The sequence below is a fragment of the Chinchilla lanigera genome, unplaced genomic scaffold, assembly GCF_000276665.1.
Source record: "Chinchilla lanigera isolate Chin_1 unplaced genomic scaffold, ChiLan1.0 scaffold00125, whole genome shotgun sequence".
NCBI classification, from domain to species: Eukaryota; Metazoa; Chordata; class Mammalia; order Rodentia; family Chinchillidae; genus Chinchilla; species Chinchilla lanigera.
In genome coordinates, this window is record NW_004955526.1 from 665,909 (window position 1) to 689,302 (window position 23,394).

The 23,394-nt window shown below is 38.9% G+C and overlaps 2 protein-coding genes across 3 annotated transcripts in view; one reads left to right on the top strand and one right to left on the bottom strand.

The window, feature by feature from the left end:
* The window catches only part of Col10a1 (collagen, type X, alpha 1), a 37,719-nt gene extending 24,332 nt beyond the window's left edge, over positions 1-13,387 (top strand). Inside the window, exons 1-3 of one of the 2 annotated variants that reach the window (XM_005409753.2) lie at positions 5,779-6,051; positions 6,560-6,728; positions 10,016-13,387. In XM_005409753.2, the coding sequence (XP_005409810.1) occupies positions 6,575-6,728; positions 10,016-11,904 (2,043 nt within the window). In that variant the 5' untranslated portion in view covers positions 5,779-6,051; positions 6,560-6,574 and the 3' untranslated portion in view covers positions 11,905-13,387. Of the gene's footprint in view, positions 1-5,778; positions 6,052-6,559; positions 6,729-10,015 lie in introns of those variants that run through there. The other variant, XM_013507369.1, reaches the window with a different exon arrangement.
* A 450-nt stretch (positions 13,388-13,837) lies between these two features.
* LOC106146281 (5'-nucleotidase domain-containing protein 1-like) overlaps positions 13,838-23,394 on the bottom strand; it is a 15,210-nt gene continuing 5,653 nt past the window's right edge. The window contains exons 2-6 of the mRNA XM_013507370.1: positions 22,126-22,217; positions 20,472-20,543; positions 18,615-18,721; positions 15,402-15,481; positions 13,838-13,945 (exon numbers count right to left, since the gene is read on the bottom strand). Of these exons, the coding sequence (XP_013362824.1) occupies positions 13,853-13,945; positions 15,402-15,481; positions 18,615-18,721; positions 20,472-20,543; positions 22,126-22,217 (444 nt within the window). The 3' untranslated portion in view covers positions 13,838-13,852. The remainder of the gene's footprint in view (positions 13,946-15,401; positions 15,482-18,614; positions 18,722-20,471; positions 20,544-22,125; positions 22,218-23,394) is intronic.

The following is a 23,394-nucleotide window of genomic DNA, read 5'->3' on the forward strand; positions in this document are numbered from 1 at the left end:
GAAATCCAATTCTAAGAGTCTCTTCCAAAGATATTCAGAAACAAATATACAAACACAAAGCTGTTTGTTGTGTAAGTATTTGTATTTAGCAAAATAAAGGGATAATATAGATGATCATCAGCTGGGCAGTGGTTGAAAAAAACTATGTACATCTATACAGGTAATAAGAAGCTATAAAAAAGAACACAGACCATCTTTACACATCACTAGGCTATGATTTCCATGGTAAACTGTTACATAAAGGGGGATGAAAGATAGGCAGGGCATGGTGGTGCACATCTATACTCCCAGGAGGGGATTATGGTAGAGGCTGAGGTAGGAGGATAGAAAGTCTGAGCCCACTCTGGGCAATTCAGTGACTTAATAAGACCCTGGCTAAAAATTTAAAAAAAAAATTAAAAAGGGCTGGGTAGCTCAGTGTAAAGCTCCTGAGTACAACTCCCAGTACAGCAAAAAACAAAACAACAAAAAAAGGTAAAATAAATGTGCACAGTATGGTGCCATTTATCTAAGAAATATAGTGGGATTAATATGCATTAGCAAGAAAAAGATAAATTGAAAACATTAAACAATGGTTGTGTACAGAAGGAGGTCCAGTTAGGTCAATAATAAAAAACAGAGGTCCAGTTAGGTCAATAATAAAAGCTAGACTTTATGAATATTCCTTATTTTATAAATCTGGCTGGAAAATATGCAGTGCACGTTGGACCTGGCTTATACTGGCTCCTGATGTTTGGTGAGCCAGCTGACTTTACCTCGGTAGCTTGACAATGGCCACAGTGTCTGCATTTACATTATACCAATAAGCAAACATCTGCCATCTACCCCCAAGCTGGCTATTAACACACCCCAGAAAATTTAAGATTTTAGAAAAATACAAAACAAAATTAAACTTAGAGAGGATATTCTTAAATACTGAATGCAAAATGGAACAAACCTAACAATAAAGTAAGGGGGTAGTATTACTATATTGAAATGACCAGCAACTTTATAGCACAGTACTGTGGACACAGATCTTCCTGCAAGCACTAAAAGACCTGCAAAAATAATCAGTGTAACAGTTTTTCTGTTTTCAGTGCTGTGATGTGAATGCTGGCATTGCTATTTTAAGAAATCAGGAGTATCTGAGAACCAAGCAAATGGCACTGAGAACTGGGACTGTCAAGGTGGGCCTGGGGTGCTACAGACACAAGTTAAGCAAACACTTTGTGGTCCCGAATGTGAGCTGGATCTATCTGTGAGAAATGAAGACATACGTTGCATTTAGTTAACATTATATGCACAAATTTATTATCTCTTTCATCAAAGTACTAACCAGGCCTAACCCTGCTTAGCTTCTGATATCAGATGAGATCGGGCGCATTCAAGGTGGTATGGCCATAAACTATTACTATCTCTGTTCACTAAAAAAGCCTAGACATAATGACCAACCCAGAAACAATGTATGTCCCTGTGACCCGGGCATTGAGATGCCCAGATCGTTGTTTTTAAAAGTCTGTTTCCCCCTAAGAGTAGCAACATTTTGTGGAGAAGTCTCATTACGGATCTATGCCAGGAACAGTACACAATATACAAAGAAAGAAGCTATAAAAGAGTACTGGGATGACGTGACAAGGACTCAGCAGCAACCTTGAAGATATGCTCACAGGCCAAAGGTGGTGAAAATATAACCCATCAGAAGAATAATAACTGCCATGATTGAAACATAAAATGCATGAAAAATCCATGAGTTTAAGATGATTCTCAAATGCATATAAAACACCTCATTGGGGTAATTCTAGAGGATGCCTAGATAACAAGCTTATTGTTTCACACTGGCAAATATTCTTTTTCTTCTGTAGAAACTGTATCTTTGGTTATAATTGATCAAACTGTTTTTCTTTATAGAAATATCTTAGTTAATAAAAAGGAGGGAGGATATAGCAACATTTTATAGGCTATAATGAATCTAGTTAATTAATAATGCCTAGGAACACCAGAAACAACCAGTAATGAAAGGGCCCCCTGAAAATGGTCACAGTGGCTGTATTTATATTATACCAATAAGCAAACATTTGTCATCTACCCCTAAGCTGGCTATTAGCACACCACAGAAAATTTAAGTGATATGATATACCATATCACTCTCTAAAGTAGTATCCTTGGCAAAAAATGTGTGTGTGTGTGTGTGTGTGTGTGTGTGTGTGAATGTATATATTTCAAACCTAAATATAACATTCAAGATTCAGTGACCAATCTGCATACAAGCAAATTAAAAGACAACAATATCCAGACTGCAGAAAATTGCATAGGATAATCCTATTTTTCAACAAATAAGGTGCAAGGAGGAAAAAATACGCACAGATAAGAAACTTGTATGAACAGGGGACATATCAATCAATGGCAATTCATGAACTCCACTTACACAAAATAATAAATCATTGAAAATACATGCAAATATGTACATGTACGTGAATATATACTCTCTCTACATATGCATACTGTATGTCCATATATATTTTTGTACTCATGTATGTATGTCTATGTACTTATGGTTATACCTAGGGTAGATAATTGGGGAAAATGTGAATATAGACTAAAGCATGTGATATTAAGAAAGGTTTGATTTTTAGACATGATAAAATATTGCTTAGGGCCAGGGATATAGCTCAAGGGCGCAGCACCTGCCTGGCAAGCACAAGGTCCTGAGTTTGATTCCTGGTACCAAAAAAAAAAAAAAGAGATTGTTTAAAGAAAAAGGAATTCTGGTCTTCTGGGAGAAATATCCTGAAATATTTACAGGTGAATTGGTACAATGTATGGAATTTGCCTCAAAATTGAGGAGGGGGTAAATGGAAGAGTTGAATGACAACAAGTTGAAGTTAGTCTAAATTGGGTGACAGGTACATAGGAAGTCACTGTGACCATTCACCCTACTGTAAGCAGTACTAAAATTTCCTGCACAAAAGTTAAAAGAAACATGAACTTAAAAGTTGAAAAAATTAGATGGCAAATATTAGCTAGCAATAATACTGATATCATCAAACTACACATTCCAATTTGAGGAGCACCTGAGGAGCCTTGGTAAAATACCATTTCTGAACTACCACCATATTGTTTTTGTTTTATTTTATTTTATTTTTTTGTTTGTTCTTTTTTGTTTTTTTTTCTGGTACCAAGAATCGAACTCACAAACTCGCGCTTGCCAGGCAGGCGCTGTGCTGCTGAGCTAAACACAGGGTCTCACTGTGTAGTTCAGGCTGGTCTTGAACTCACTATGTAGCCCAGGCTGACCTTGAACTCAGCAATCCTCCCGCCTCAGCCCCTCAAGTGATGGGATTACAGGTATCTAGCCACTACCACCATATTAACGACTGCCAAAGACTACCCAAATTGTGTAACATCCCTAGGTTGGCAGGAACAGAAAAAAAGGTTGAAAACCACTATGTAAACACCTTGAGAGTAAGGAATGCATTATTCACCTAATATTTATCTCAGGTGGTACTCAAATATTTGGTGAACTAATGAGTAACTTTGGGAGGTGCAAATGAACAGCAGACAATGCAGCTAATGCTAATCGCTACATGGCAAAAATCATCACACATATTTGATAAAAAGAACATCATTCAGGTGAGTTTAAAGAGCAGGGCTCTGTTTTAAGTGGAATAGGTTTCTTTTATACAGCCATGATTAGTCACTTCTAATAGCTAAAAATAAACACCTAGAATAAAAATAGTTTTAAACACACAATTGGGTGGGGAGTGGCTAGCAAATATTCTGATTCTACAATCTGTTTTGGACAAGACAGTGCTTCTTAGGTGACTTAACAAAACAAACAGTAGTCAGATTCTGTGAGCCAAAATAGTACACTATTTGCAAACTGGGCTGACTGTCCAAGACTTACCAACAAAGATGCCACATTTTTTAAAGCTAAAGGGGAATATAGAATGACTAATACCCACATATGTTTACATAGTCTCAAAAGAAGGCATAGAACTACCAAGAATGGATTTTTTTCTTTTTTGTTTCTAAATTATAAATTGAGTCAAGTCTACCATCTAACCAAGGGCAACTGCGGAATACCTGAAGCATAAGAATAATGTAATTTTAAGGCTAGGAGGTGCTTGGAAACCATCTTGTCCAAATTTTTCATTTTGTTGAAAAAACTGACACCCTTCTACATTATGATGGATAGCCCTGAAATTAGCTGTGATAGCCACACTTGAACGAACAGTATACTCTGGGACAAAGTGCTAGGTTTCAAGAACTGAAAAGTTTTCTAGTTCACAGGAATGATATTTAAAAGAATAATAGAAGTGTGTCTGTGTGTAAACATATGTACACACACAAATACTAATGTATGCACAAAAATACTAACATAAGCATTTCTGATAACTCCTTTCAAAACACATGTCCTTCATTGAGCATCTAATTACTTTTTCAAAAGCTTGTCCAAATGATCCATAAGCAGAAAGAAGGCAGCTGTTTTTCTTCACTTACTTTTTGTAGTCTCTCACAGAGGCAGTAAAGCTCGTATTATAATCACAAGAGCTATTCCTTCCATAATTTCCAAATGATAAAAGAATAATTACAATATAAACTGATCCTCCTGATAATCTAAACTGATATGTAAGCTGTATTTTTTGAGTATTACAGAGACATAACTGACAATGCAGATTTTTATGTACGTAAATTAATAAAATGTTTGAAAATGAGAGTGGCAGTGAGGAAGAGCTCTGCATTTACATTACAAAATGCTACGCAAGGCTTTGTTTAAACACACATATACAGAAAACTGCCTGCAGGGGAGGAATGGGGGAAGGAGAGCAACAAACCTTTATTTCATTTCTGGTAAAACATTCAATCATTTTAATTACTGATCAGTCCTGAGTCCATAGCAGTTTAATTCTAGGGATGTACTAAAAGTGATGTACCTTTATTATATATGGAATTCTTAAAGAGAGTCTTCGACACCGTAAAAAAGAAAACTATACAGATGGACAGCAGTAATGTTTTTAGTTGCGATGATTCCAGATCCCTGAAGGAAACTGGATTATAAATCAACAGCTCTTTTCAAAAAGCTAAATGCAAAGTTTGCAGAATTTTTTCCTTCTAAAAGGGATACATCAACATTACGTGAATAAGCATAATACAAGATTATCAAGTGAAGGGTGTTTCAGACTCTACCCCAACTCTCTATTTGGCAGTCCAAATTTAAGCAAGGCAATCTGAAGGCATTTATTGAAGTCAGTGTAGTGTTGTGAATAAAGAATCTCAATCTTCCAGAGAGTTTATGTTGCTAACTCTGTCAAATTCAAGATGTCTTCTAGTTTCTCTAAAAAGAAATTCAACTGTAATAACCTGAAATATTTAATGTTATTATGTTAAATTTCTTCTATTAATCTCTGAGGGCTTATATTAAAATTCTGAAATGCAAAACAGCATACCTACATTTCACCATTTTGTTTCTTCCTTTTAAGACCAAAACTTAAGTAAGAACCAAGGAAAACTATTTTCATAAAAACTTAGGAACATTAAAGGACACATTGATGGTCTGTGTAATAACTGAAGTAGTTAGATGGGTTAAATCCATGCCCCTCTAAAATAAATCTTTCCTATTTTTATATATTACCAAGTATTTTCAACCAAATAACACAAGAATGTGCTTTTTCAAAAATAAAAAAGCATCATCATTCTACCTTGAGCCAACACTGGAGTAATAACATGTAAAATTTGGAATAACTTCTAAAATAAAAAAGATGGTGTATGGTTAAAACTATTAATATATATTTAAGGCAAATAGTTTTTATTTTTTATTTTTTTTATTAAGAAAACAAGGAAAAAGAGAGCCCTGCCTGATTTTTTAAGCCTGCCCAATAGAACCTTCCACCATAATTAGTGCTTACCACCTCGGAGAGGAGGAGCTTAACTTAGGGTAACCTCCTGCAGTAAGGGAAAATAGGATAAATACCTCAGGGCAGCTCTGGACAGGGCACCTCCTGCACTGCTCATCTGGGTCAGGAGGCCTCACAAAGCTGCCAAGGCCAACCTCCAGGAGCTCCTAGCACTCACGTAAGTCTATGGACAGGAGTCACTGGTAGACCTCCACATGTTAGCTTGCTTGGAAACAAGTTACTGGATGTTCTGTACATAATTTTTACAAACTGCTTTCCACCATGATGTTTATGAAAGATTTATTTGTATCAGTCTATATAAGATAATTTTAATAAAACCACACTGTACAAACTTGCTGTAATCTGAATGCTAGTGCATTTTAAAACTACTAGACACTTCAGGCTATGTTAAATATCCTGAATTACTTAATGTAGACATCTAATGATGATTTGTTTGCTTGTTTGTAAATCACTTTAGTTTTAGTTGATTCGTTGAATGGGGCTTCCAAAAGTAAGCAATACCTATATTCACATGGCTAAAAATCTCAATAATTTATGGAACATATTCTAAATATAAAGGACTGGCTAAAAATGTAGCTAACTGTATGAAGAGTTCACTTGTGCAGCACTGGAAAAAAGAAACATTTCAGTAACAAAACTGAGGGAAGTAATTTTCTGTTTTTCAGAATCGACCTGCGAATATGCTGCCACAAATAGCCCTTTCGCTGCTAATGCCGTTGATCTTGGTTCGCGGGCAGTTTTATGCTGAGCAACACCAAACCCCTACAGGTGTAAAAGGCCCACGGCTCAATCCTGAGACGCGGTTCTTTATCCCATACACCATAAGGAGTAAAGGTAAGCTCAACTGTACGTTTTTCTCTAAACCGGCTGGTTGGTACTTTCTATAGTGGTAATGATGATGAGCTCTTTAACAAAATGCTTTCAACTATGGGGTTAATCTACTTTCAAATTCCTAAATTAGTCCAAATTTTTACAACAAGATGACTTGTGGAAGGTCAATACAAGAAGAGTAATATCCCTTGTACAGTAAATATAAAGAAAGATGTAACTGAAGAGTATTAAGTATTTTTATGTGTGGAGACTCCTTCCCCTCCAATGATGCTTCTGCACAAATAACTAACCATAATCTGGAAATATTTATCCAATCAAAATTAATCATGTTTAAAATTTTAATTAAAATAATTGTATAAAGATAATGGAAGGCTTACACATCAAAACACTTAAACATTTTAAAACTCATTCAACTGGTCTACAAATGTACACAAAACTGAGTCTCAAGTAAACTGTGATGTCCTTCCTCAATAAATCAAGAGGCAAATGAAGTAGCAATTCTCATAGTTATTTGTTAATTCTTATAGTTTGGTGAAATGCAGACTTAACTGCTCCAAACTAGCTACATGGCCTTGGGCAAGATTTAGTTCCTCCCTGTGCCTTAGTTTTTTCTTTCTGAAAATGAGGAAGAGCAAGCTCTCTGAGAGACTGACTAGTTTGTCACATGCTTTGGTCTGCCACTGCCACACACCTTGCACACTGCTTCTGCTTCTGTTTTTCTATGCTCTGCTGGTACAGCCACGGGTGCTTTAATCTCCTTCTGAATCTACATTTCTGACTTTTCCTGCTACAGTGAAGAGTACTTTGAAAATATATGAAAAATACTAACAGCCTCAGAGAAGAGCAACTACTATATCTTCTCTTCACTAATTCCATTCAATAGCATCTGATATAACCTGCCTATCAAACATCTACTGAATAATATAAACTGATAGCAGGCTTCAAGTTTCCTTTTCATAATATTTTTCCTTTGAGTGACATATTTTGTACCACAAATAAAGCTTAAGTCATTTGTCAGAAATTTTAAATAATACGCTTTTGGGAATAACCATTTTAAATAAACTAAACTTACAAAACTGCATTTTTAAGAAGATGAAATTTGAATATTTTCTGAAAGATAGCTGAATTTTTAAAATAAAAGTAGTACAACAGATATTTTTGAATATCTCAAAGTACAACTGAATTCAGAGAAAGATAAAAGCTGAAAAAGAAAGAGTAAAAGACAAAGAAACCTGTTCTTTTACTTGAAGCAACAAATAGAATTTGAAATTCTGACACAATACCAGATTCAATCTTCTCATAAATTCTGACTTTTTAATATCTTAGTAGAATCATCATAAACTATTTTGAATTAAAAACTAAAATGCATCACTTTTAGGTTAAACACATTTCTATCTTCCCACCTAGAGATACTGTATCATCCTGGCTACTTTTACATAATAAAAATATTTTGTGAATGGATGAAAAGTTCAGTAGCTATATTTTAACCACTCTTAAGCCATTCTTTTTTAATAACATAAAGTAAAAACTCAAATACATTATCATCCACTAGCAAGGATTAGTGTAGTGTAATAAACACAAAAACCCACAATTCATACATGAAAAACATTAAACTGCTAACAGAAGCTCAAGAGTTCCTCCATAATTCCTGGGCACGTCTGTGCAGCACGGCTAATACAGAGTTCAGGCAAACCCACTAAATCATGCTGCAGAGGTTGCTTTAGCTGCAAGCAGATGCAGCCACCACCTTGGGACACAGCCAGTGGCCCTATCCATCTGTGGACACCGGGCAAGCAGTCATTTTTCCTTAAGGTTGCTGCTACCCTAATCTTATTTTTGAGATGGCAAGCTACAAACAGGGGTCAAACTCATTCTTGCATTGAGAGGTTTAGGGCCCACTAGGACAACATTCAAACTGAGAAAGATCACCCTGTTTTTGGAGCTGGGGGCTCAAATTGTGCCTAATGCCGTCAACTTCAATAAGATTTGTTTTCACTCTTTCACAGCAAAACAGATGTTTAGTCAGACTAAGATAGCTTATTAAATAAGAAATGATCTTAATACAAATTATGCAAGAAGATACTATACAAAAAGTTTATACAAATGTTATTATCTTTGCTAAGTATTGAAGAATTTCCTTGAGAGATAAAAAGAATTTTATGCAGCTCGGCATGGTTATATATGCCTTGCATCCTAGTGCTTTGGAAGGCTGAAGCAGAAGGATCACAATTTTAAGTGAAGTCACTTAGTTAGACTTTGTCTCAAAAAATAAAAACGGGCTGGGAATGAAGCTCAGAGCAAAGGCCATGGGCTCATTTCCCAGTACCACAGAACAAACAAAGACGATGCTTATGATGCTCCCTGCTAAGAGCATGATGGTAATGAATGTTTCCCTCAGGGTTGGTAGTGATGACTGCAATGCCCTGTTACATCCCATTTCTAAATCAGCAAAACAGCCCTTGGACACCTTCTAAAGCGCAGACTGTCACCCATCTGACTGTCTGCAGACAGCAGCCCTACAGGACCTGGCCGTGCACCCACCCCTGAGCCCTGGAGCCCTTTCCACGTCACAGCACTAAGTAAGGCATTACTAAGGTTATGGGGAAGTATTTTGGTCAAAATAACTCACACTTTTATAAAATCGAATACTATTATTTGCACTTAGGTAAGTGCTTAAACACAACTTTGTGTATCTCATTCGTTGTGTCAAATCTCCTGATTCTTTATTTCAATTTCAAATCAGTAAGGGAGAGAATCAGCTCACAGAAGATGCTGAGGTAGAAAAAGGCAGTCTGAATCTAAACTGCTAGTATGGCACAGCAGAGGTAAATGTGAACTAATTATAGGAGCGCCCTGTGAGAGAACACTGCTATACTTTTGAAACATTTTTCCATTTATTCATCGATGGTCATTTCTTCTTCTCCTCTCAGTTTTGTCAAGTACTTCTTCCTCCCTACCTTTCTAAGATGCTGTTCTTAAAACAAGTGTGAGCTTTGCCTCTGTCACACTCTCATGCTAGAGGGATTCTTTACTGTCCTCTTGTTCTCACGGCTCATGAGGGTGTGATAAACTATTATGGTAGCTGTGAATTTGTGAGACTACCTTCCCTAATGGTATTTTTAAAAATGATGCCAAATGGATCATCAGAATGCCTCCAGGACTGGCCCACGTTAGGCTGTCTGGAATGGCTGGCACTGCAGCGCCCTGTCCTGGCTCAGTCCGAGAAGCACTTATTATCTTCAGTGTTACTAACCATCTCCTTCTCTGGGGTGCACTGGCATGTCTTTCAGGTATAGCCGTAAGAGGAGAGCAAGGTGTCCCTGGTCCACCAGGTCCCGCTGGACCTCGAGGGCACCCAGGTCCTTCCGGGCCACCAGGAAAACCAGGCTATGGAAGTCCCGGACTCCAAGGAGAGCCAGGACTGCCAGGACCACCAGGACCATCAGGCACTGGGAAACCAGGTTTGCCAGGACTCCCAGGAAAACCAGGGCAGAGAGGACCATACGGACTGAAAGGAGATGTCGGACCAGCTGGCTTACCTGGACCACGAGGCCCACCAGGACCACCCGGAATCCCCGGCCCGGCTGGAATTTCTGTGTTGGGAAAACCGGGGCAACAAGGACCTGTAGGTGCCCCAGGACCCAGAGGCTTTCCTGGGGAAAAGGGTGCACCAGGAGTCCCTGGTGTGACTGGACAAAAAGGGGAAGCAGGACATGGTGCTCCTGGCCATCCTGGTGAGAGGGGGCTCCCAGGCCCTCAGGGCCCCGTGGGACCACCTGGCCCGCCTGGAGTGGGAAAACGAGGTGAAAATGGGTTTCCAGGACAGCCAGGCATCAAAGGTAACCAGGGCTTTCCAGGAGAAAGGGGACCAACTGGTCTGCCAGGTCCCCAAGGTCCTCCTGGAGGACAAGGACCAGAAGGTATTGGAAAGCCAGGGGCCCCTGGAGCCCCAGGTCAGCCAGGGATTCCAGGAACAAAAGGCCAGCCTGGGATTCCAGGAATAGCTGGACCCCCTGGGGCTCCTGGTTTTGGGAAACCAGGCTTGCCAGGTCTGAAAGGACAAAGAGGACCTGCTGGACTTCCAGGGAGTCCAGGTGAGAAAGGGGAACAAGGGCCAGCAGGTCATCCTGGGGAGCCAGGTCTGCCTGGATCCTCTGGAAGTGTGGGACCCCAAGGACCAAAAGGCATCCCAGGCAACCAAGGTATCCCAGGTCCTAAAGGTGAAACAGGGCCAGTGGGACCTGCAGGTCATCCCGGGGCTCGGGGAGCAAGGGGTCCTCCTGGGTCAGAAGGAAAACCAGGGTCCCCAGGAGAGCCAGGTCTCAGTGGGCCTAAAGGTAACCCAGGGTTACCAGGCCCAAAAGGTGACCCTGGAGTGGGAGGACCTCCTGGTCTCCCAGGCCCCAGAGGCTTCACAGGAGCTAAGGGAGTGCCAGGACATGATGGTGAAGCTGGTCCCAGAGGTGTCCCTGGAATACCAGGTACCAGGGGCCCCACTGGGCCACCAGGTATTCCAGGATTCCCTGGATCTAAAGGTGATCCTGGAAATCCAGGTGCTCCTGGGCCAGCTGGCATAGCAACTAAAGGCCTTAATGGACCAATTGGACCACCAGGGCCTCCAGGTCCAAGGGGTCATGATGGAAAGCCTGGTTTCCCAGGGCCCCCGGGCCCCCCAGGCCCCCCAGGCCAGGCAGTCATGCCTGAGGGCTTCATCAAATCAGGCCAAAGAATGGGTCTTTCGGGGATGCCTCTTGCTAGTGCCAACCAGGGAGCAACAGGAATTCCTGGGTCTGGTTTTACAGTTATCCTTTCCAAAGCTTACCCAGCAATAGGTGCTCCCATTCCATTTGATAAGATTTTGTATAACGGGCAACAGCATTATGACCCAAGAACTGGAATCTTTACCTGCAGGGTACCTGGAATATACTATTTCTCCTACCATGTGCATGTGAAAGGGACTCACGTTTGGGTTGGTCTGTATAAGAACGGCACCCCCATAATGTATACCTACGATGAGTACACCAAAGGCTACCTGGACCAGGCTTCAGGGAGTGCCATAATAGAGCTCACGGAAAATGACCAGGTGTGGCTCCAGCTGCCCAATGCTGAGTCAAATGGCCTCTACTCCTCTGAGTATGTCCACTCCTCCTTCTCAGGATTCCTGGTGGCTCCCATGTGAGCACATGCCCCTAGAGCTAATCTAATTCTTCTGTACGAAAAGGCACGCCCAGCTCCATCCCACCCCGCAACACACATGTGGAGGCGGGCTGAACATCTCACCATAAAAGTCCTACTAACGTAAAAAAAAAGGCAAAATCACAAAAAACCAACAACAGAATTCTAAATTGTGTTAAAATTTAATTTCAGAGACAGCATTTCCTTTTAAAATAAGCCTTATTCTAACAATTTATATGAGAATTTTTAGGAAACATCCAAGAAGTAACATATAATCCTGTAGAACTTAAATACTTGAATATCTACACTAAAAAAAAAACACTATGTAACCTAAGATACTGGTAACGGTGCATTGTTCTACGGCTTACTGGCCTCTTTCGTTAAGATTGATTCAAATATATAGGTGCATATGTACTCTTTGAAGCTCTCATAAAAAAACAAAACACTGTGTAAAATTAATCTGAAATGCCAGGTGCTTTAATTATGGATCTTTTCAAATTTTTCTGTGATTACAGAAAATCTTTCCATATACTTATCACAACTCTGAAATAGGGGTCTGACCTATTATTTAACACAAATGTGATTAATTTAATTCCTTACTGAATCTTATACAATATTCTGTGGGTTTATAGAATACTAGCATATATACCTTATGCTTCTCATTCTAGTGAAATTATGACTAGCATCAAGGATTTCAAAATATGACTATAAATGGAAATATATTATTTATTTATGGTCTATACTGTATTTTTATATTACTGTTTAAAACTTTTAAGCTGTGCCTTACTTACTGAAGCATGAAAAGTTTAATCTACTCCTTATTTACAAAGCAATAAAATAACATCAACAGATTTTATACTGAATTGACTTGAAAGCTGCCAATTTGCTATTCTCAATCACGCTTCTAAGGCATTTCATTTTCAAAAGTTAATGAGGACAGAAGTACTAAGGCAGTGGATGGCTTTGACAGCTGCTATGGGTATCATGGGCAGCATTCCACACCCCTGTACTCAGTGTGTTTGTTTGTTTTTGTTTTTCTTCTGGTACCAGAAATCGAACTCACAACCTTGCACTTGCCAGGCAGGTGCTGTGCTGCTGAGCTAAATCCCCAGCTCCCCCGCCCCCCGCTACTCAGTGTGGATGAAGGGGAACCCACGAGGCCATAGCGGCTAAGGAGCCAGGTCAAGGGAGAAAAAGTAGGCACAGAAGAGTGAGAAAATCATGCCATGGGACAGAAAGCAGCAGGTGGCAGAGAAATACGTAATTCAAACAAATATTCTACAATTACTATTTATTTCTTTGACATTTTTTAGTCATAATATTTAAAATTATTTTGATGGCTTCATTTACATTAAGAAAGTAAGTAATATTTTAGTGTCAATCAAAAAGCAACATGTTTCAAAGTTGAAAAATACTACTCTCGAGTATCCATTAGCCAACTAGTTGAATCAAGCCATTCTGAATAAAGTGACTGAGGCAACACTCCATAAAGGCATCTACTTATTCCTGAGAACTAGCCTTCGTAGGAAAATCTAAAATCTCAGCTCTGACCCCACTCTGGGTCAGCCACTCCTGTGCCTCAGCAGCAGGAATAACATTTCCACTAGCAACCACTGTGCCCACCTGTCTACAGCTGCCACGCTGAAAGTTACAGATGCTACCAACTCTCCCACCCAAACCAGAAAACAGCAAAACTTGAGTTTTTGGACAGCATAGCACTATTGGCAGACATGGAAACGACATTTTAACAGCATGGCAAGAAATACTGGCAGTTAGGACCATGAAACAGACACGAATAAAAGAACCTCTTAAAATATAAGCAGAACTAACTTTACAGCAACATTTAAGATCAAATTAAATCTTAAGTAAGGAGCACAGCAAAAGAGGCAACTTCTATCTAATTCAGTAGACACAGTGTTTAACAAGTATCTATTAGGAAGCCTCTCTTCCCGTTACTCACCCTTAAAAGCTGACATTTTAAAATTGTGTTGAATACCAGCAACTATATCCTTCCAAAAATCAAATGTTTTTTGACCACTGTTCTGCTAAAAAAAAAATGTCCAAATGTAACACATGCAGTAATTTTGAGTCTAAGCATAGTGGAAAATGCTGGCAAACAATTACAGTATTACTGAACAATAAAATAGGGATTTATATTTTAGGAAAGGTAACAGATTAAGTTTTCATTCTATTCAATATGATTTTAGAGGATATATATTTGTATGTGTGCATGTGTATATATATACATACACATACAAATACAAATCACTAAATATTAATAGCTCATATAGCCCAAATAAAATTAAAATTCCACTCATTATAAAGTCTACAGATTACAGAAGACTTTAAACTCACAAGCGAATTTACAATGTCATATGCCTTATGAAGTCTACGAATATATTACTCAATGTACTCTGGCATCAATGGGGCCAAGAAACCTATAAAGCTCTAAAGCCTCACATGCTGGGTATTTCACAACTCAATGCCCACATAACCTGAATTTCAACATAAAAGAGCAGCAAATCAGCACAGGAGAGATGAATGAGGTTCCAAACCCAAAATTTAAATCATTTCTATGAAGATATTTTAAAACCAGAAAACAAACATTGTACTAAAGGATACAACTCCATAGCCCTTTGCTTCCTTGGAAACATTAATAGGGTCCTCCTATTATTCTCAACAAAGACTACTAGATATTTGTGTCACATCACATAAACTACAAAATACTTAAAGATGCATCTTGGGCTGTGAGTATAGATCAGTGGTAGAGCCCTTGTCTACAGTGTGTGAGGCCTTGGGTTTGATCTCCAATACCTCAAAACAAAACAAAACAAAAAGACATAAATTTTGTTTGTAGTAACTATGAGACACTGATCCCGTTTCATGTTAATAAAGATGTATGAAATACATTGAAACTACTGCTCAATAGAAATGTTCACAAACACATGGCTGTAATTCTAAGTAAAAAGCCATTTCTATACACAATTGTGACTTTAAAAGGTAACATATGCAAAAGGGAAAGTGATTCTGACACATAAATACTTCTATTTATAGGTCAGAAGTTTTAAGTATAAATTGCTAAAACTAGAGATCTATTTGATCTTGGTATATAATACAAGGCAAAAGACTACACATGTTAAATTGCTTCAAATGGTGAACTTAAAAATTTCACCTCACTTTTCTGGTTTTATACTTTTCACAATGCTTGAAAAGTATAAAACACGGAATATAAATTACTCTTACTTAAGTTTTATTCTACTAAGGAAATCAAGAAAATATTTGTCCACATCGTGTTCTGTATTTTCTTTTTCTAGACTTTTGCACACTGTGCAGGTTTATTTTCGGGGGGTGGGGTGGTCATTGGTATTTAATTTTCTAAAAATATTTGAGCAAATTCACCAGCTTTTTCTTCCTCAGTTACCCCTCAAAATTATATATAATTAAGTCTTTTTACTTATGACTGAATACATACAGTTTTTAAAAACATGAATGCCCACTTACCTTTATTAAAGAATCCACCACCCTGGCACATAAGAGAGCTCCTGGCAGGTCAAAATAGTTATCATAAAAATAATATTTTCCTAAAAAAGAACAAAATTTTAAAACTGAGAACAATTTTAATACCTCATGCATGTGGAATACACAGAAACTTGCCTTAAGAGACACTGGCTTTTGGTTACCTTGCTTGAAGGTCTCCATTTCAATTCAAAATGGCTGCATTAGAGGCTATCACTGCCTTTCAAAGAACATTTAAGCTCTGAGGACACTAATACATCACTGGTAAGTTAAATATTTTATTAAAAGTATTTAGGTTGTCATCATTGGTCATTAGAGAAATGCAAATTAAAATAACACTGACATTTCATCTCACCCTAAAAAGAATGGTTACCATTAAGAAATCGGCGAATAACGAATGCTGGCGGGGCCTTGGGGAAAAAGGAGCCCTTCTCCACTGTTGGTGGGAGTGTAAACAGGTGCAGCCACTATGGAAATCAGTGTGGAGAGTCCTCAAAAAACTAGGATTAGAGGTCCCATTCAACCCAGCTATTCCCCTTGTAAGAATTTAAAACATCATACCACAGTGATATATGTGCACCCAGGTTTACAGCAGCATGATGTGTCACAGCTAAATGTTGGAAACAACCCAAATGCCCATCAACCAAGGAACTGATAAAAAAATGTGGTTTTTTAAAAATATAATGGAGTACTACTCAGCCATAAAGAAGGCTAAACTGGAGACTTTTATAGGTAAATGGATGCAACTTGAGACCATACTCATAAGTGAAATAAATCAGACCCACATGTGTAAACATCACACTGTCTCACTAGTGTGAGAAGCTGAACAAGTAAATAAGACCCAAAATGTAAAATAGATATTGCAAATTGGGAAGAATCTGTTCAAAAGAACAGAGAAACTGATGGGGGAAAGGAAGGAAGACAAAGGGAAAAAATATACACACACAAGATAGTTAAGACAGTGACACAGCTAATTTCCTTAGTTTATTGAAAAGAAAGGTTTGTGCTAATATTGTTTGAACGATATTTCATGCCTGTATCTTGTACTCTGAGAAACTACTATGAAGATAACAATATGCAATGTTTAATTATATGCAATGTCTAATTATTGTTACTCTTATGAGCCTAATTTGAAACACTGTTTTATTACTATTTCTATTTTTTTTCTTTTTAAAATTAAAAGAATATTCAGGTTGTCTTAAAAGTATAAAATCTAAAACCAGAATATACCCCAAATATAAAATACAATATGTAGAAGTGACAATTTATGTTATCAGTGTCACTGAATTTCAAAATAACCAGGTAACACTGGAGCCCCACGGATACTTCACGTAACGAGGCTGCTCATAGCCGCGTCCCAGGCCACTTCAAGCACCCATTCAGTGTGAGGGGCGTTTCCGACCCATTTCAGTACAGCGTGAGAACAGGGTGCTGAGAGGAGTGAAGAACAAACCACGTGAGCACTGGCTGGAAAATGCAGGCACGCAGGGAAAGTGCACTTTAGGATCTTGCGGGGCATTAGATTCATGGTGTATGGGGCAGGGCAGAATTAAACTTGAGCCCTTCACTGGCACACGTGCCAGTTTTGGATGTGCAGACTCCAGGCAACATGTCTGACGGCCTGTGTCACAGCCCCATGGCTCCAGTCTGCTTTCAGCCACAGTGCAGAAGAGCACCCTACCTCAAACTTCAGGGTCCCTTGCTTTCAAGCAAAGACGGTAGAGCCACGCGGCCCATGTGGCCAACCTCAGCTAAGGGAGGAGGAACCAGTAAACACACAACCCAGCCTCCGGTGCGCTGTGCTGACAGCTCTAGGAGGTAATTTCTGTGCATCTGTGAAGCTAGCACCCACCGTCCCTAACTTCTAGGTATATCAATTTCCTAACTGATGACTCTTTTAGAGTAAGACAGTGAACTGGGTTGCAGAACCACAGGAGTTTCCTTTTCTACTTCTCAATATTAAATTTTAAAAAATGTATTATCTTTCCTTTATTATTTGGAAAAACAAAACCTGGTTGTTTTGTGTCACAGCCTCACCACCTGGGTACGGGGCACCTGAATGAGAAACACTTACCTAAACAACCCAATTAGGAGTAGATGCAGCCAGGGATGTAGCTCAGTGGCACAAGCGCCTTCCTGGCAAATGCAAGGTCCTGAGTTCGATTCCTGGTACCCCCTCCTCCAAAAAAAAGACTAAATGAACAAGACATCTCAGGATGCTTCTGGTAATTTAAGAGCCACAGAAGGCTGTAAATTCAAGGAGGTAACAGTGCCCTCTAGTGGTGAAACAGTGAGCAACCGAGCATATCCTCCTCCTTGTGAATGCTGTTTTTGGTAGCCTGGAAATACTCCAGATTTTGAATGGATTTAGGAATGAAATGCTCAAGTATTATCCCCTTCCTGGGATAAGAGAAGAGCTTATTTGTAATTTCTAAACCCTAAAGACATAACAGCACTTCTCTATCATTAATTGAATAAAAGGAGAGGTACCCACTTGACTCCAGATGTTTGGAAGCATTCTGTATCTAACCTCTAAGGTGAAATCTTGATTTTTCTAATTAATTTATTTTATCAAGAGTACACACACTTCCTTATACTTTCAACTCACTATGAAAACACAAAGCAAAACAAAACCCCAAAAAGATGGGAAAATACAGCAAACCAAGCAGATATAATAGTAAAAATAAATAAAGCCTGTTATTTCAAGAAAGCCTGTTATTTCATACATTTATGGCCATCTATAAAAGTAATTTTCGAAAAATCATTTTATGTTGAGCCTTGGTGAAGCGCTTTAAAGAAACTGGAAAAGAAAAGAAACTAACAGGAAAACAGGACTGGGGCTCTAACCCAGTAACAGAGCAGTTGTCTAGTTTGAGGCTCTGGGTTCAATTCCCAGTTCCACCAAAAATAAAAATTGGGTAATCTTATGTCCTCCACAACAAATGCTAGTAAAAGGAGTATCAACAAAACGTTATATTGAACACTGCGAAAATGCTGCTAACAGCATTTTGAATCAGCTGTCAAATAGGAATCAGACATAGGAAAAAAACCACATCTTACTGCAACAAATGGAAGGCAATTCCTTCATGTACCCTACCCAATGGAGGGCACAGAAGGGCTTCTTTGCATTCTCACATTGCAGGTTCAGGGACCAAAGCAAAAAAGCAGTGGACCCAGAGCCACCCATGCAGGCTGTACCTGGGTGGCTGGGCATGCCAGTGTCAGACACGAAGTACTTCCACTCCTTCGCCCCATACTCCTTGGCCAACACGTCGGGAGTCATCATCTTGGTGCCACGACTTGCCCTGGTTTCGAGAAAGATGCATACTGCTCATCAACACTTCTTCTAAACACCGAGCTAACAAAGTTTTGTTCTTATTTTTCTTTTTTTTTCCGTTTTCAGCTGGGAGACTTCCCTGTTTAAGAGTCTATAAGGCATTTCTATCAACAGCTCTAGCTTTTTCTCCATTCAACCCACCTGCAAACAAGCTGCTCATTCTTTGAGGTCAGTGCTACCTTAGACACCACTCATTCCTAGATGGCTTGTCTAAGCTGGCATTTAAGTAAAGGATGAGATGAACGCAGCTGAACACGGGTGGAAAGCTGGCTTTCGCAGCAGTGGCCAGAATTAGGGCATGAGCCACGCTGGGCCACAGCAGGCGGCACAGACCCCTGGCAGCAAGGGCAGATGACTGTTAGCATAAAGGACTGTGGAGACAAGAAGGGACAACATGCTCACCCAAGGATACCACAGCCCAAAGCACCTGGGAATCAACCAGGGGAATGCAGCAAAACAGAACAAGGTGAGAAAACAGCTATTTTCTATGCTTATAATACTGCTTTTGATTCCATTGGGCCTTGTTAAAGAGAACCTTACCACATACAGAAACAGTTCATATTTCATGCAGTTTATTATCAGAAACTATAATGACAACCACTATTAGCATTATTTTCTTGATATTACACTGTGGTAGCAAAGTTATATTAAGGGGGAAAAATGGAATAAGACAAGCAAATAGAGGGAAAGTATACTTTTTTTTCTTGTACTGAGGACTGAACCCAGAACCTTCTCACTGATCTATATCCTCAGGTCTCAATAGAGAAGAGAATATATAGGGGGAACCTGTGCTGAGTCTTCTCTTTTGCCTCTGATCATACTAGGATAACTAATAAATGACACGGCTTCATCACCGTACTACTAGTATGAAATGAAAAATAGATTCTCACTTCCTAGTGCACTCTAAAAGACTCAGAGCAGTGACAGCAGCTATTTTCATATCCTTACCATCCCTTGAGAAGGTCTAGCAGACATAGGAGGGCAGAAAAGAAAGTCAGCACTGAATGTGGGAAAGAGGACTTGCTGATAAGGGTTGTAACAGCCTAGGAAAACTTCCACAAGGAGCTGAGATACAACATGAGCCTTGGGTGACAGATGCATATCTGGTGTCAAGGTGGACACAGACCATCAACCCCAAGCCAATAACCATTCTCTCCTTCTCTACTCAAAGAAAGCTACATACCTAGTTACAAGTAGGACAGTTTCTAGGCTCCTTTGTAATAAGCAAGCTGTTAACTTTCTATTGTACTTCTTGCAAATATTCTGAATGAGGAACTAGACCTTTAAATCTCATAGATCAGACAATCCCTCATCTGTTTCACTAAAATAATAATCTTATTTAACCCACAGCTTAAGGATCATATACTACATAGTAATAAAATATCCTAGAGCAGTGATAGCAAAGCTTTTAGAGGGGACTGCCCAAACTGCAACCCAAAACCCACCTGTTCATGGCAAAGTGCCAACACTGCAATTAAACCTGAGTACTGAGGTTTTAGTTTAGGAAAAGGCAACTCACACAGGCCAGGGGATATAGCTCAGTGCTAGAACACTTGCCCAGAATTTTCCAGGCACAGAGTTCAATTCCTGGTACCACAAAAGCAACTCCTACAGTAACATCTGTCTTAAAAGTAAGACTGAATAACACACATTCTACAGGTTCATCACCACTGTCCTAGAGAAAGTAAAATTTTGACTTTACAAATACATTGCATCACCTGAGCACAGTGCCATTATCTGCAAGTTTAATGAAAGTTCCATCTTCCAGATCCAATGCCAAACCCTTGCAACTAAAATAGAAAAGTTTGATTATCAATCAATTCATATGTGTAAATATTCCAAGAAGCAATAATTCAAATTTTTAAAGAGTTACAACTCTAATAAAGAAATTCTTCTACCCAGGTAACTTTCATGTTAACAAAAATATTTAAGAAATGTAAATACCTACCACAGAGGAGTATGTAAAGATTGTTACATAGGCAAAGGGCAGCATGTATAGATTGTAAAATCTTTAGGTTTTTAAAAAGATGAACTTGAAGGGCTGGGGATATAGCTTAGCAGCACAAGCGCCTGCCTGGCAAGTGCAAGGTCCTAAGTTCGATTCCCAGTACCAAAAAAAAAAAAAAGAATCTACCTAAAAAGATGAATTTGAAACCCAAAAGAAAGTCCTATGCCTCTGTCAAAATTTGCAAATGTTTCACATTATCTAAAGCACATTACAAACACATATGTGTATGCTTGCACGCACGCACACATTTATATGCTAGAAGGTAACCTATTAGCCTGAGTATTTTCTACACCATTTAGAATTTGTCTCAACTTAGGTCTAGTTGTAAGAACCTGCCCTCTGGGCAAAGCATATTATTGAAAACCACTAAAGGAAAGTCAAATACTAGGTTTTTAAATTCTTCGCTGAAAAAGACTTGTGCGACCTGGGGAGAAAAGTGAATGTGGATTCATATCATAAATAATAAAGGCAAAGTGTTTTCATGGTCCCCAAACACCAAGAGAATCAAACACAAATGACAAGGCAATTTAGAAGCACTATTTACTTTCTCTCACAGTAAAATTTCCAGAGCGACTGGTTTCATATACTAAGCTTTTTGTTTCTCCCTTTTACATGTGGGACCCATCAAAGGACTAACCAAGTAACAGAGGAATGTGTAACAGATCAATATTACGTATTTTCGTGTGTCTTCAGTATCACTTTTGATTTTACTTCAGTTTATTTATCTTTAAAAATTTGTCCTGGGAAGGGGTCTCACTGTGTCGCCCAGGCTGACTGCAGACTCCTGGGCTAAGTGATCCTCCTGCCTTGTCTCCACGCATATGCCACTACACTGTATCTGGCTAAAATAAAAATTTAAAGTAGTGTAAGATTTTTGTTTGTTTTTACAGTTTAAATGAGGAAGAAAGACAAAAGAAGCTTTGAGAAGTTGAGAATTCTAAACCGGAAAGGGAGTCAATGAGAATATCTATCCAAATTATATAAAACCAAATGTTCCAATTCAGATACTCAACATATGATGATGACTCACTTTCTGATTCTCTATTGAAAGATAATAAAGCTAAGCCTCTCTTGATAAAGATGTGAACTTTATCTTTTAACCTCTAAGACTCTTATGACAAATTTAAGCTGTACAAAAATATCCAAATTAATCACATAAGCTCTTAGCTTATTTTCACAATTAATTAAATCTAAACTTGTTCAAAGTAGAAAACAAAAAATTTTAGAACAGAAGGTCTTTTGTCCTTTCACTCAATTTCACATTTCACTTTCGACCTTCACAGAAGGCATTAAAATTTTATCAGCAACAAGCAGGAACCACAGGGAAGGTGCAGACATTATAAAGAAAAAGAAGAGCAGCTTACCAGAAATCCCAGTCTTCCGGGGTCACAGTGAGCAATTCCTTATCATACCCTTTCTCCTTGACTAGGAACTGAGCAAAGCTATTATAAATGAGCTGCAAACAGGAGTAGAGGAAGGAAAAAAAAGAGATTAAATACAAAATTCACTGTTCATTCTTCATTTCACAGACCTAAAAACTTAATGGAATCACTGATGAGGCTGGTACGAGGAAAGTATCTATAATTGTGAAGCTCTGCTGTTTAATCCCCTTTCACAAGCAATTTATCAACTCCTGAGAGCTCTGGGTAATTTTCCCACCCAAAATTATATCATCAGTACATAATTATACCACCAAGGACAAATATTTACCTTAGTCTTGAATTTTAATAGATTTGAAATCATAATGAGGCCCAGACAAAGCTTTGTAAGAGTTTACACATTCCTGTTATTACACTTTGTGTCTAGATGTTCCCCCAAGTCCTTATGCAGTCATGGGCAGTTTCTAGAGTTTTTGATTTATGGTCCAATGCTGGGATTATGGGTGTGAGTGTACACCCACCCTGGGGAGGGCAGTCTGCACATAATATAAGGGAGGGAAACAGGCTTGCTCTTGGTCCCTCTTCCCTTTTCACTCTTGCTGCTTTTGCTGTTTTCTGCCACAGTGAACTGTTGCCCTCTGCCATGTGCCACCTACCTTGGAGCCAGAAGAGTGTGGACTGAAACCTCCCCAGACAGTGAGCTACATAAACCTTTCCTTCCTTAATTTTGGGTGTTGGGTATTTTGTCTCAGCAATGAGAGAGAAAAGTAACCAAGACACAGTACAATAAGTATGTTGACTACTCTATCTTTATATCTGTCCCTGGTCCACCTGCTGGAAAGGCCCCTCCCAGAGAAGTCTTGGGGAAAACACATGGGGACCAGGAAGATAATTTAAAGGTAGAATCATGAAGCCTGTATTAGACACAGGAAATCTATTTCTCCACCAAAAGAAAACAACTGAGGAAAAGGGAAGCCTTTGGAAGCTTGGACTGCTGACAATCTTTTGATTTCTCAAGATAAACAATTTCAGGTTTTAAGTGAAATGTCTGTTCTTTTCTAAGAGCTCGTTTTAATTTTTTAAATTAAAACTTGTTGGGAGCTGCCTTAGCCGCTCCCCTAAGATGGCACCTGTTTCCTGCCTCCAGGGTCTTGTTGCCGCGTAAACAACCTTGTAAAACGTGTGTCTGCCTGGATACTGATGATTCTGACCTATCAGCTTGTAACCCTTGCTTTGCATTGATTGGCTACTCAG